Source organism: Panonychus citri, unplaced genomic scaffold, assembly GCF_014898815.1.
Source record: "Panonychus citri isolate SS breed McGregor unplaced genomic scaffold, ASM1489881v1 Contig00033, whole genome shotgun sequence".
Classification (NCBI taxonomy): domain Eukaryota; kingdom Metazoa; phylum Arthropoda; class Arachnida; order Trombidiformes; family Tetranychidae; genus Panonychus; species Panonychus citri.
The window spans coordinates 196073-211127 of NW_026515438.1; the positions used below are offsets into that span (position 1 = coordinate 196073).

Genomic DNA, 15055 nt, shown 5'->3' on the forward strand with positions numbered 1-15055 from the left:
CAGAAAAAATGACCTTTTGCCTCCGTGTGGGTCATTTTAAATGTTAATGGCTATTGAATGAATATTTAAGAAATAGAAAATATCAAATTACTAAGCGTAACATGGATAATACAATATAATATATATCGTACAAACAATCACAGTAAGAGATTGACAATCTAAAAGCTAAGTTGATTAGTAGTAAAAACCGTTATTCGTATTTCTGGTTGATTATGACTGTTGATTACTGTTTAGAACTCAATTAACATCATGTATTAGTTTAAAAGGCTTTTGGTCAACAAATAGCTCAGGAGAAAAGTTTGATATTCAATTTGAAAGAGAGCTAAAAATATATTCATTATACAATTTTCTTCTTAATTTCTTCAATATATATCATCATGTATTCAGTTACAAATCTAAAGAGAAAGTTACAAAAGTTATGATCATGATGATGAAGATAAAATTGTGAATGGTGATAATTATAATGAACCATCAGAGATGAAGAAAATAAAAGTGATAAAGGTTAGGATATTAATCGTGTATTGAAAACTATCAACAGAAAAGAATCATTTTCATTTTCATCTTAATCGTGCAAATGATTCCGGAAATTAACAATCAACAGGTAACTCACACATAAGGATACACACCGATGGTGGTAATCAGTTAATTGAGACAATTCAACTTTTCTGTTGAACATTAATAATGTTAAACATTAAAAAGGTAACTCTTTTAGAGAGCTTCTCATTTTTATATAATATAATTAATATTAAAGAAAAATTATCTTTAATAAAACTCTGGTAATCATCAAGTATCAACATAAATATATAATATAATATATTTGATGGAAAATGATTGACAGGTAATGAGAGATGAGAGAAGAAAAAATTTAAAAGTAAAACCTGATTCAAGAAAAACTAACTGAACATCAGGTAAACAGTTTTCGCTTTAAACTATTGGAAACTCAGGTAAACACGCTTATCATTGGATAAGTGTGGTAACCGTTTTATCAACAATTTAACAGGTAAACTAATTGTCAGATAATCATCAGCATTGAGATTTGTATATTTATATCGAGCGGGAGAATAGGCCAATATCATTAATTATCGATAATTATTATTAACAAAACAAAAAGAGCGCAAGAGTTTTTTTTTCTCATTCAAATGGTTGAAAATTTTGATTGTGACTTTTTAAATTTGATTTAATTTTTTTTCTTATGGGATTTGTTATGTTTTATTTACTATAAATTGTTCAGGTAAATTGAGGTAAATTTTAGCTAAGCCCTTGAGCTGTGTTAGTTTGATTAACTTAATCGTAGGTTGATCAGAATCATCATCATGTTTCAAGTTACCGCGAATATAAAAATGCCATAAAAAGTCAAAAGCTAATCAACATACACTCACACAAATTAATTTGATAAAGAATCAAGTTAATTTAAATGAGAATCATTAATTTAGAGAGAGAGAGAGAATTAAAAAGACACCGGAAAAAAGGTAAACAATTAAAGGAAGAAATCATTTGATTGTTGTATTACTGGTGGGATTCAATTGAGTTAATGGTTGAGTTGAAGAGGGAAAAATTTTCATGACGAAAATGACCAATGGTCAGTTTTGTTGTTGGCTAATTGTAATTATATGTGAGACTATTAAGTTAATTGTTCTTACCTTGCACCGATTATAAGATGACTTTGAGATGGTTCAACTAGTATTTGTGCATAATGTGAGATGTCCGGTGATGAGAAAATGTCCATTTGTTGACCATTGGAGGAATAAATTATTTGGCAGATTAGGAGACAATTAATAGTTAATTTTAAATCCAACACAAAAGGTAATCCAAACATTTTGGTCAATATAAATTGTTGGTTGTCCTTTGATATCTCAAGATGATGATTTTTTTTCAATTTGATTATTGTACTACTAATCCAACACAAAGATGGAAAATTTAAAATTAAACTGAGATCACAGTTAGAAATACAATTGAAAGTCAAATTGTTGTTAAACGGTTTTAATTCAAATTAAAACATGTGAAACTTAAATGGTGAACAGGTAACAAGAGACAAGAATTCATGTTTACCTTGCAAGTGAAATTCAATAAGTGAGGGAAAATTAAGCCATTTGAAAATCGAAAGAAAATCAAAAAATTTTTGTTCTTTTTGTGGCTCCATCTAGTGTCGGTTTTAGTCGAACGGGTGATTTGGTCTAACTTTTTTCTCTCCAAATTTTGAGCCTTTCAATTTACTATTCTCTCTCTTAATCAATCTATTGGCTCTCCATTTCCCTTGATTGTTCCCAATCTATTTGATTGTGGACATTTTCTTCATTTTGACAAATCAATACTATTTGTTTATCTACAACGGAAAAGATTCTTTGATGGTTAATTGTGATAATCAATTTAGTTGTAATCAAATAATCGGTTTTGTTTTCTTCTTCTTCTTACTTTTTAATTGTTTTAATGATAAAATGATAAATTAGATTTGATTAAGACACGATTTTTTTACGACTCATTTATCTCATTTTGTTGATTGTAAACCAGTAAATCTGATTGTCTAAATTGTATGTTACGATTGAGAGTTAATTTTTTCTTCTTCTTCTCATTTCTAATAAGTGTTTTTTACTTGAATCATTTAAATTAATTTTACCCTAAAGCAATGACAATCATCTTCATCCGCCTAATCATGATTAACCGAAAGCTAATAATTGATTAACTTTAATGATAAACTAAATCGTCTTCCTTAATTGTTTCACTTTTCACTTTTTAACATTATCTTTTTTTCTTGTAATCACAATTAAAAGTGATTTACCAGAATTACTATTATCCTTACATTGTTTGCTCTTTATAATCTTACAATTTAATATCTTGATTTAAATTTTTACTACTCAATTAATCATCATCATTTTTATCTACTAAATGATTACCAGATAATTAAGATGATCCTTTACAACTAAATCAGTTTTCTAATTGTTTTCAAGTTAATCATTTATGAGCCACGATTGTTTTAATTTTCTGATCAATCACGATTATCAACATAATCAAGTAATTGATTCTGTTATTCAAAAAGCTAAATCTTGATAAGTTAATTGTTGAGTAAATCATATTCATAATCAAAAGTCAAACGTTATCATCAAATGACCTAAATTGTCCAATTTCATTAAGCTGATTCCCCAATGAATTTTGTAACAATTTAAACAAACAATCAGTAAACAACAATTAGAAGCATAAAAAATTAGTCTCAAGGTAAAAAAAAAGATTAGTCAAGAAATAGTTTTACAATTAATGATAATGAAAAAAAAATGATACAATTTATTAATCGTAATTAGATAAAATCAATTTCTTTTTGTTTTGTTGATTGCAAATTAGTTAATTATTGTTGATTGTTGGAGGAAATTTAAATTCCTCTTCCAATTTCAACGTAATCATAGGAGATGAAATTGTTAAAGTAAATTACTTTTCCATCACTGATAAAGTCTTTAATTACTCCATCAAGTGATTGATTAGTTCCTAAAATTTTACTCCATTCAGATGAACCAGGAACTCCGCCCAAATAAAGGCCACTTTCACTCGCAGCCGAATTGCCGATATTCCGTCCAGGTCCAAGTTTACCATTTATCACTTCGAAATCATCAACAGTTATCCAAACTCTAAAATGAAAAGAAAAGACAACAAATTAGACAACAATTGAAGTCGAAAAAAAGTTCGAAACTTGAAAAAAGTTCTAACCTTCGATTCCTTTTAGTTATCGTCACAGTGTGAAACTGTCCATCAGTAACATTCACCCTAGAGATTAATAAAGTCTCTTCAGTTCCAGGATTAAATCGTGATTCCAACGATCCTCCATTTATTGCCAATGAATAATATTGCTGAAGAAAAGTGGAAATGATAAACAAATTGAACAATTAACAATTCGATCGAAAGAAAAAGTTTCATCAACAACAATCGATACTTACAAACTCTCTATTAGTTTTCTTGGGATTCTTGAAGATAACAATTAATATGATCGCATCTTTTTGCTTAGTTTTAAACGTTAAACTAATCACGTTGTTATCCCGTAAAGGTAATCCCTTCAATTCAAGATAACCCTTTCCGTTGAATCTTGAACTTCGAGGTAGATCATTTTTACATCCCGTTGACAGGCCAAAGGTTTCGCCGTCTAAAAGGTTCAACGGTGTTGTGTCAATTTGAACATCTTTCATGCACCCAAGGAATGGTTTAAAATCAATATTAGGCCACCAGTGGGTGGTGAAGTTGGGTGGGATTCCGCCGAAGTGTATCTTACAACCACCGAGATCTGAACTGTAAGTTTCCACTTCACCTTCGATCGTTTCCTCGTCAACAACCAGCATCGCTCTCGATTCCGATCGAGCCGCTGTTACCCTGAACCAATTTCCGTTATTATATTTATCTGAGGTGATTAATTTTAACCATGTTTCAGGTCCATCACGGAATGAGAAGGAGATTCGTCCGTTAATCAAATGGATCGCAATGTAATTTCCCGTCTCCGTATCGGAGCAGAAAAATATGACCGCCGATTCATCGAAAGTTTTCATCAATAGAACAACCTGGTAATTTCGATTATCATAACGAGGAATTTGATCTAAAACCGAGTAAGATGATTTACCATTGAAATGGAAAACATTATAATCACTTGATTCAAGGTGACCTTTGGTCCAAGCTCTACAGCCGATTGGCGATGAGTAATTAAAGTTCCAAAGGCCGATATGTTTATCGTCGTAAACTAAATCAGCTATAAAACCTTTAAATCCGTTGGTCGTTAATTCATCAGGTAAATTGTGTCCATTCAACTCGGAATGACCACCAACCCACAAAGGTTAGAAGACGATACATCAAGTATCGAATAATTTGCCGATGAAACTGATTTAACTGGATTAACAGAATTTACATGATTATCGACCATTCGTTGTACACTAAGTGTTCCAACGGTTGCGACTCGTTGAGCTTCAACTCGATACCAAAAAGTTTCTTCTAAATTCTTAGGACTGGTTTCGATTCTTGTTGGATGTTCAATTATCGTTGTTCCATTGGTTCCAAGTGACCAAAGGAATCTTATTGTCCGGTCAATCATATCAATGGCTAAGAAATCGCCATCGTCAGGATTAACTATTGATAAAATTAGAACATCTTTAACATTTTCCTGGTCAATTGCGAAATAAAATGAGATTGAATTGGCTGATGAGGGTTGAGTCTCGATTGAATAAGATCGGACACAGAAAGTATCGGGTTCAGATGCTAAGGCCACTCCAATTTCGGCCGCTTTTTGTCGAGCCAAAGTAATACGCTTTCGTAGATCAGATAAATTTGCTTCAATCGTTTGCCGTTGGTAACTAGCAGTTGAGGCCAAAATGGTGACCTTTTCAATCTCACCGAAAATTGATCCAACTAAACTCGTCGATTTATTTACATAACTAGATGCTAGTGACTTTTCGGCCATCCATTTCTGAGAAATAACTTCTACCTGTGGCCCATCAATGATTACCAGTGATTCATTAATTTCGGCTACTCTGCTTTCGATACTTTTAAGTCCAATGTCTAAAATGTATGAAAATTGAATTGTATCTTTAGAATCTTTGATTCTTGGCTCAAGACTTCGAGTGAAATTGTTCAATTCGTTAGAAATGGCCTCATGAGATGAGAAACAAGACTCGTAAAGTCGAACCTCTTCCTTGAAACGTTCAATAATTGCAATTTGTGGTGACCGGTCACTGATTGTCGACGATTGAATGACAATTTCCCGAAGCAATTGATCACTGGTCCCTCTTGATTCAGTTGCTCTGTTTCCAATTCCTTGATTAACAACATCGTCAATCACTTGATTTAAAAGTGTGTTAATTGCTGTTTCCCCATGGATCTCTGCCCGTTCAATTGAAACAATCGTCTCGTTGTTAGTCCAAGGGATATTTATGTAAGGCTTTAGGAGATTTATCCTTTTATCATGTTCATCTAAAGCTTCATTGATTCTTCCTATTTCCTGGTTTACTCTCTCACGACAAGGATTCACATAAATGTCCTCATAAAATGGATTAAGTCGTGAATATATTGAACGAACTCTTTCAATCGCAGCCACCGACCGATTAAGATCATTTTTCATGGCCTCTAAATCCGCTGTGACTCTGGTGATCATCGATAGATAGACGGAAGAACCTTCAATATGGCCGAAACCTTCACGAATCGATCTACTATAATCATCTACTAATTTCTGATTATTTGTACTGTTCACAATTAGGGATTCGATTATTGAACTGATTCTTTTCCTCTGTTGATCAGCCATGTAAACTTTCTGGGGAATTTGCTGGTTAATTAAGTCTTCGAACTGGTTACAAGTAGTTTTGATTTGTTCTAATCGAGTTACAAGCGAAATTTGCTCTCGAAAAGTTGATAGAAAAGCTTCAACTTTTCCCATAAAAACGACACTTTGCTCTCGTTCAACTGTCACATCGACCAATTTCGAGGTTAGATCAATGTTCATCATCGATTCGAGCCAAGCACTTGACTTTTGTAACATTTCAGCCCAAATGTTTGGCTCTGATTCGATAATTGTTTCCCTTGAAAACGACTCAATATTATCAATTGTTTCAGCAATTGTTTTCTTAAGTGAAACAATTTCATCTAATTGGTTCGTTGACAAACTCATAATATCTGAAAGAGAGTTAATCATGTTAATTGCTGTTGTCTCCGAGATGTTTAATCGTCTATTAAAAGAGTCCATGGTTAAACTGTCTTCCAGTTGATTCGTTAGACTGTCAACCAGAGTTAATCCTTCATTATTGAGATTAGTTGTTCGTCTCAATGATTCCCGAATATTGGCCTCCTTTCGTATCAATGAGGCCAAAGCGTATGGAAAATGAAATATATCGTCAATGTTAATCTCACTGAGATTGGTTTCCATATACCAAATAACGGGTATATGAAGACCAGCGCAAGAGTATTGACACTTTTCAAAGGTCGCAATGAATGGTGTTGTTGATGGTGGTGGAGGTGGTTGAGTTGTTGTTGGTAATTCAGTGGTGGTCGGATATTCATAAGGCCAACATGGAACTGGCGGTGGATAAGTTGTCAATGGAGTCGGAGGGGAAGGAGGTTCAGACCATGAGGGTAACGTAGTTAATTCAAATTCTGGCCAATATGTGAAAGGATATGTTGTGATCGGTTCATTTGGAATCCATGGTGGATCAGTCAAAGGTTTTGATGTGGTTCTAATTATTTCAGGTCTTAATGATGATGATGATGTTGGAATTGCCGTTGTAACATATTCAATAGGAACACAAAAACCTCCTGGAATTGTGGGATTCCCGGTAAATCCTTCAATACACTGATCACATTTGGGACCTTTAGTATTATGTAAACATGAAATACACTCTCCTGTGTAAGGGTCACAGGTCAGTGAATGATTGTTACAATCACATTTCTCACAGATCCCACCAATTAAGGTGTTATTCACCCTTCGATAACCCGGTAAACAGCCTGGACCACAAAAGGGTTTCTCGTAGCCTTCAGGGCAATCACATTCTTGGGTCATCTTGTCAAGATTAGACTCCGATCCTCCCTTGTTCGAGGCCACCAGAACGTCAACATTATAAAACGAACCTTCAATCTGATCAGTATGATAATAGGCTCGAATTAATAATCGATTTAAACTACTTAGAACCATAATAAACTCTTCACGGTTAACTGGACCTTGGTTCGAACCATTCTCATCGATGTGGAACCAATTTCTTTCCGACATGACGATCTTACGATTAATTTTGGTCCTTTCAGGTTTCTCGAACGGAACTGACTTCCAATTATAACCGATCAACAATCGGTTTCCACTTAAATCACTTCCCTCTAAAACGATATCAGGCCCATAAACGGGATTTCCCGCTGAATCACCTCTAAGTACCGTCGCTGATAGTGAAATTTTAGCCTGCCTTCCATAGGCTCGGTACATGTCACCAAGATAGTCCGAAGGTGCTGACCAGTAGTATATTGGTGCTGATGGTGCATCATCATCAGCGATTACTAGATGGTCGTCATTTTGTTGAGGTTCAACAATCTGATCATCACGTAAAGTTGTGATCAACCAATTATCCGGATTAGTGATTATCATTGAAGGCCAATAGGTAATACGACAAGAATTGGTCACATTGTAACAGAAACATTTTGTACATCCTTCCGGATTATCTTGGTCAAGATTAACGTAACCATGTTTACATTGGTCACAGAATTGACCAGTTACTCCTGATTTACATTCACAAGGTTCATCACAATTTTCTGGGTCAATAATGCCCGATCGATTACAGGGACAGTTCCGACATAAAGTATAATTTGGATCATTTGGTGAACAGTCAACTGAATTAGATTCAATTGTTTCGGATGTTGATGGTAATTGATGAGCAATTTTAGCAGAAACAGTTATAATGATTGAAGATGAAAACAAAATATATACAATTAGAGTGACCATTGTGAATAGTTTATTAAATAAAGAGCTTGAAATCCTATGGGATGACCTTGTAGTGGACAGTCCATTGGATTGATATTTGTTGGATTTTAAGGTTGACATTAGACTATGTGAGTTGATTATCCAATTTACCGGGTTGATTAAATTCATCTTTTTGTTTCGCTTGACTTTAGTTCTGGTTAACAGTTAAGGTGAACATGATGAAGATAGTAAATCACCACACTGATTAATAATAACGACGATGAAGATATTGATAACATGATATTATGAGATCGATAATGATGTCGATCTATTGATGAACGAACATAATTTTTGATCTGATGATCATTTTACTTGTTGATGTTTTTTGGGTTCTATCAGTTGGACCAGTTCCATATACTACCTATGGAGGTAAAGTGACCTGAAGAGAGAGAGAGAGAGAGAAAGGAAAACAAGAAGATGAAAATAAGAGAATAAAATTTGTGACCTGAGGCGACGATAATTTTTGTTGAAATGTTTTGAGTGTTTGAAGCAAAGTGTTTTTAGAAAAGAGAGACAGAGAAATGAATGAAAATGCCGAAAGTAATAGAAACGAAGAGAAGAAAAAAAGGAGCGAAAAGAAGAGGAAGAAAAGAGAAGACGAAGAAAAAGTGAGTGAGCGAGAGAGGAAGAAGGAGGAAGATGAAGATGAAGTGGAAGAGGTAGAAAAGAGGAAGAGGAAAAAAACATCAATGGTCATTAGAATAGTTTTTGGTAAAAAGAATAGAAAAAAAAATGAGAAGAAAAAAAAATAAGGTAAATGTTATGTTTTCATCTATTTGTTGATTGTGAATACGAGTGAATGAGAGATTGGAGTGTGTGAGTACTTCGAATTGCTTAATTTTAAGGTCATTGATTGGAAAGATAAATACTTTCGATTTATTATCGAGAGAATCTTTTTTAAGTAAAAAGCTCATAATATAAACTTTGGAAAAAGACTCGAGAGAATTGACATCAATCAATAGTAGCCGATAGCATCTGGGTGTTTACTTATCTGTTGATCTTAAAACAGCAAGAAGAGGATGATGATAGTGATGAAGATGAGGATGAGGATGAAGATGATGTAGAGGAAAAAGTTTAAATAGAAAGAAAATAGAGAGAAAATTGCTCGAATTGAAGAGATCGGTCCCAACTAAATGTAAACACTGGCACTGATATTATTTTACTCTGTAATGGCCAATGAGTAGTTCCGAAGTCATGTCGATAAATTATTACGAAGATGAGAGAGAGAGAGAGAACGAGTGAGGGAGCGTGAGAGTAATAATAACGATGATAATAAAGATGAGAAAAGGGAGTAATGAAGAGATCCATTGATTAGCGTCATAAGGAAGGTCAATGATTTAGATGTAAGAGAGATGCTAATTGAATAGAGACAAGACAAAGAAGATGATAAAATAATGACGACGATGATGATGATGAGAGAGAGAGAGAGAGAGAGAGAGAGAGAGAGAGAGAGAGAGAGAGAGAGAGAGAGAGAGAGAGAGATGATAATTTCTGATGATGAAAATGTTTCAAAAATGTTACTCATTATTACAGTTATTTAGTTTCCATAGACATTGAATGTTGTAGCTAAATGATGAGATTGTTTATTTTATCAAATTAAACTGTGTTGAGTGATTAACCATCAACATCTATTGATTTAATTACGTTAACCTTATAAGGGAAGAGCTGATTAACTTTGATAATATGTAATATAAATATTATTAATTAAACTAAATTAGAGGTTGGAGTCTGTTTCAAAATCAAAATCACTTTTTGCTTGTTAAAAATTGGGATTACAAGATGATGAAGGATGATGAGGAATGAAAATGATTTAATTGAAAGCAATTAAAAAATTTTGAGTAACCAGAGATGATAATCTTAATGTTAACATGATAATCGTGAAGAGAAGTAGAAAAAAAATTAAACTAAATTAACCTAATTGATGAAAAAGAAACAAAAAACAACAACAACAATTTATCCGAAAGATTTGAAGGGAAACACAAAAAAGATAAACAAATTGATTTGGTTTAGGATAACAAGAAATCCCTATGGTAATAATGATTACCAACAATTAAATGTTCAAATTGTTGGATCAAAGTGAATCTAAAGGTTCTCGTGGTCATAAAAAGTTAGACTTAGAGAGTTAATTGTTGTAATAGTTAATAGTTTGACGAGTGCCGACTTAAATTGTAATCTATTTATATTATTATGCGAGTTCACATAGTAAATAGTTTACAACTCAGTCGGAGGTTAATGTTACTTTCTTGCTTTACCTTTACCTGAGATGAGAAAATAACAATTATAATTATGTTATTTTCAAGAACCATGGAGAAGGAAAAATTAACTTATCGGTATAAAGGTAAAAGGGCAAAAACAATGGACTCCTACACTAAAAAGGATCTACAGGTATTGAGAATTTTTCTTCTTTCATCTTTTTCATAACAATAATGACCATTAAGTAGCCAACGAAAAGGTATAATTCAAAGGTAACTCAATGGCCAATTTCTTACCTGTAAATGTGCACTCAAAATCTAAGGTGTGTTTGTACAAAGAGCTCTGAACATTTCATTAGAAATTTTTTTCTTTCTTCTCTTTCATTTTTCAATGGTCAGTTTACTTTTATGGCCATTGAGGGTGGAGAGAGAGAGAGAGAGAGAGAGAGAGAGAGAGAGAGAGAGAGAGAGAGATTACCTGTATGTTTAATTGTAGAAAGTTATGATTTATCGGATAGTTTTAATTTTGATCGAAAGATGATTTTTAATCTTGTATTCCTAATTCAATTTGATCTTTAATCCCGTTAATCTAATGGTCATTTCATTTGTTATTGTATCTTTGTGATACTTATTGGGATAAGTACTGTTATTGATTATCTTGATTGTTTATTGATTTGTTTTTGTCTAAATCAATGTTATTTATTTATAAACTTTAAGTTAACTGTCAAGATAATTGGTGAAAAGTTAATCATATTCATTAGTTTCATCTTATACATTTAGATAACAACAATACTGTCAATGTGATTTAATTTGATTGTTGTCTCGTTTTCTATCATCTAGTTAATTGATATTTTCTAAGTCTTGAAATTTTCAAACTAATGATTGACATGAGATTATTGTTACTGTTGTTGTTTTACTTTAATTCATTAACTTATTTAACTGTCAAACAATCAACAATATTATTAAATTGTTACCAGAGGAGGTACATTGATGTACATTTAAGATAATGATTAATATCTTGATACTAATACACTAATTATTAGTTAGATGTCAATGTTAATGGTTACGGTTATAGTTGATTACAATCGCTAATGATTCAACTTAAATTGTGGGTAAATTTTTCTCATGTAATTGGTTAACTATGGATTTAGTTGATTGTTTGAAGAGTTAAATATGGCGCACCGGAAATTCAATTTTCTTTCATTGTATTAATCATTTTTACTTGTTACAACAGGAAATTCAGTTATTTACAATCAATGGGTAATTAATTGATTACTAATGAAAACTTACCTTCGTTAATTGATCAGTAATTTGAAAAATCTCCAACCAGTTAAACAAAATATTTGCAGAAAAATTTATTATCCAAATTTGAGTCGTCACAATTTAAATGAAGAAAACAAAGTTAATCGAAAATTTTAAATGTTAATCAACTCATGAAATTATTTTGATTAAACCAGAAAAATTAAATTAAAAGAAAACGAAACATTTAGTCAAGTTAATTGAATGAAAAGTAACAATAATTATTAAGTTAATTCGGTAAACTGAATTAAAAAAATGTTAACAACTTCAAGTTTAGATGATAAATGATTATGATGAATGTTAGATGAGAAAAGTTTCAGCTTAATTTACTTAATTGTTAACCTTGATTGTGAGCTGAATGAGAAGCGAGTGGTTAATGTGCCGACTTGTAGATTGAAAAACTTTTTTTCACAGAGAAATTCAGTCAACACAAATCACGAATTCTGATGAGCCATCTGGTGTCTTTGGTCGTAACCATAATTCTTAATATTCTTTTTCATTTTGATAATCAATTAGCTAATTAACTGATTAACCAACAAGTATTTGTACTTAACCTTTATGCCTCTGTGATGTTGCCAATTTCTCCTGAATTGTGATTAAATGATTTTCTTAGAATAAAATCATTAAATTGTCGCGTTTTCAGTGGATTTGGCATCAATTTGATTCCAATTGATTGTCATTCAATCAATCGAAATATGAAATGTTTCAAGTGTTAACAAGTGAAAGTAATGATATTTTTTAAGGTTTTTTATTCATAATGTTGAGATGTTTTTGTTTTATTTTGATTAAGATAAATTAGTTGAACGAATTGTAAACTGATCAACTGGTTGATTAATTAGATGTCGATTTTTCTCGAAGTTACTTGTATGAAAAAGAGAAAAAAAGAAGAAGAGAGAGAGAGATTAATAATCAAAATGAGCCTTCTTGGCATTAGACGCAGAGTCGTGAACAATTTGATGAATATTAAATAAGAAAATTTTCAATAATAATTTACCTATTAAAAGTTTCTGCTGTTGAATACATGGTTATAAAAGCCAATCTGAATGGGTTTTGAAAGGAGAGCAAACCATATTGATTTTATCTATTAACATGTACAACAACCAAAATTTAATTCCAAGATTATGGATTCGATATCGCTAAGTCGCCAGCTGAAATAGGCCTAATACCATCATTATGAGCCAACATCAGAAGTTATGCAAAGCGCTGAAGTTTTATTTGTTTTGCTAATTCAGCAGCTGCTCACGGTGACAAGCATCTATCATACTGAGAATAGACTACCTGAGCATCAACGAGCCAAAATTTAAAGTAATGTTCTCATACATGATATTGGCCATTTTCTCTACTTCCTTCTAAAATTTTATTGAGATTCCATGAGACTAATAGATAATCTTTGTAGTTTTTTAAGTGAATGATAATCATCCCAACGCGACATGTATGCTGTAAGTACTCAACATTTGTCTCCACAAACGCCAGTCTGTTCAGAAGCTGTTTTTTGTAAAAGAAGTCTTGATTCGTTCTCCTGGACCAAGTGATTTGTTACGAAAGTAACGGTTTATTTATCAAAAATAATAACTGAGGTGGTTGAGGTGTGTGTAAGAAAGGAACAGGTCACAATTTTGTGAATTGATTACTGACTATTAACAACAATTAACTCAATGTGTTTATACATTAGTACAAATGATCACATATTGTAAAGATAACATAATAAACAAAGATGAAGAGGGGAAGAGAAAGAGGGAAAACAAGGGTTTGGCATTGAATCTCTAACATATACCCCTTCGAAAACATAAAGAAATTAACAATCAATTAAATAATTTTCCAATAATATTAATTTTCAATTCTTGTCCAGAGACAACAGGGACATTGAGAGGAAGATCAATAATATTAGTTGGTAAACTTTTAATGTTGCATTGCGTCAGGAACTTATTGTTGTTGAAAAAATTTCTCTATGATTAAACATAAACAATTGACCTACTGGTTGAATTATTTCTCTCTTTAATCTTGACCTAAAAGTCTGACCAGTCGTTTCTAAAGGCACATTTTTATAACTTTTGACCTGGTCATTAACAAAAACATTCGATTTCGCTCCATAAGAATGGATAACATTTAAATGATTACTGACAGTCAATAACTTGAGAAGAGGATGAAGATGGAGATGACTTATCTTCATTGCTTATTTTCCCTTGTTAATTAAAATTAATAAATTAAGTAGATTGAATTTCTTAGACACATGTCACATTGGCATATTTGACTTATTTTTTTATCAATAGTTACTATGTTAGGCTTCAACAGATTATGATATAAAAGGTGATTGCGTTTTTTAGACACGAGTCACATTGTGATATTTGAATAATATTCTTATAAATACTTATTAGGTTGGTTTACATGTACCTGTTTTGAACATTGATACCTGCCTTCAGATTTTTATTCTCTTCTATCAATTATTGTTTAAAATTGTGGTTGTTATCCTTAGCAACACTACAAATTGCATATTACACAATGATTTACATAAAACACGATGATAGGTGACGGTGGTGGATTAACCCAACGTGTGATGGTGAAATGTTTCCTTAAAAAAATTATCAACTCAAATTCAAATTTCAAGTTTTTTCCGAAAATCAAAGGCTGCGTTTTAATTGTTATAGCTAATTTAATGATTATTTTCTTTAATCAAAATAATTTCCATTTGATTACACAGCTTTACGCCACAACTCAGGTAGTTTTTCAATTCCTTCTCGATAGAAATCTATTTATAGATCCAAAGAATGAATCAAGAGCAATTTTATCGCCCGAATTTGATTTGAATTTTTTTCCTGGAGGAAGTTATTGAGAGAAAAGAAAAGATAATAGTCTGAAGGAACGGTGTCAGGGGAATAAGGAATAAGGCTTGCCCTTTATTGCTGCTTACTCTAAGTTAGCAGGCGAAAGCATAACTCTTTAAATTCACAGGTAAATTTTATTAAACCAAAATTCATCAGGAGCGTTAAGAAGACCATTCCATCTCTTGGAGAAAAAATCAACTAAAAGTTAAACTTTTTGCTCTTATTCATTAGTTTAGTCTCGTAATTTATTGCTTGAAATGTACTAAAATTTAGATAAAAAAGTTTTAATCAAC

General features: G+C 32.1%; 2 protein-coding genes across 2 annotated transcripts in view; both read right to left on the reverse strand.

Annotated features, from left to right (window-relative positions):
• Positions 1-2065, reverse strand: part of LOC128397596 (semaphorin-5A-like) — a 32243-nt gene extending 30178 nt beyond the window's left edge. The window contains 1 exon segment of the mRNA XM_053358335.1: positions 1641-2065. Coding sequence (XP_053214310.1) covers positions 1641-1816 — 176 coding nt within the window. The 5' untranslated portion in view covers positions 1817-2065.
• A 1193-nt stretch (positions 2066-3258) lies between these two features.
• On the reverse strand, positions 3259-12426 carry LOC128397572 (laminin subunit alpha-1-like). Its single transcript, XM_053358311.1, is given in 5 exon segments — positions 3259-3614; positions 3694-3833; positions 3921-4801; positions 4804-8828; positions 11932-12426. Coding segments are annotated over 4 exon segments (5049 nt in total). The 5' UTR covers positions 8579-8828; positions 11932-12426; the 3' UTR covers positions 3259-3361.
• Between the last annotated feature and the right edge of the window lie 2629 nt (positions 12427-15055).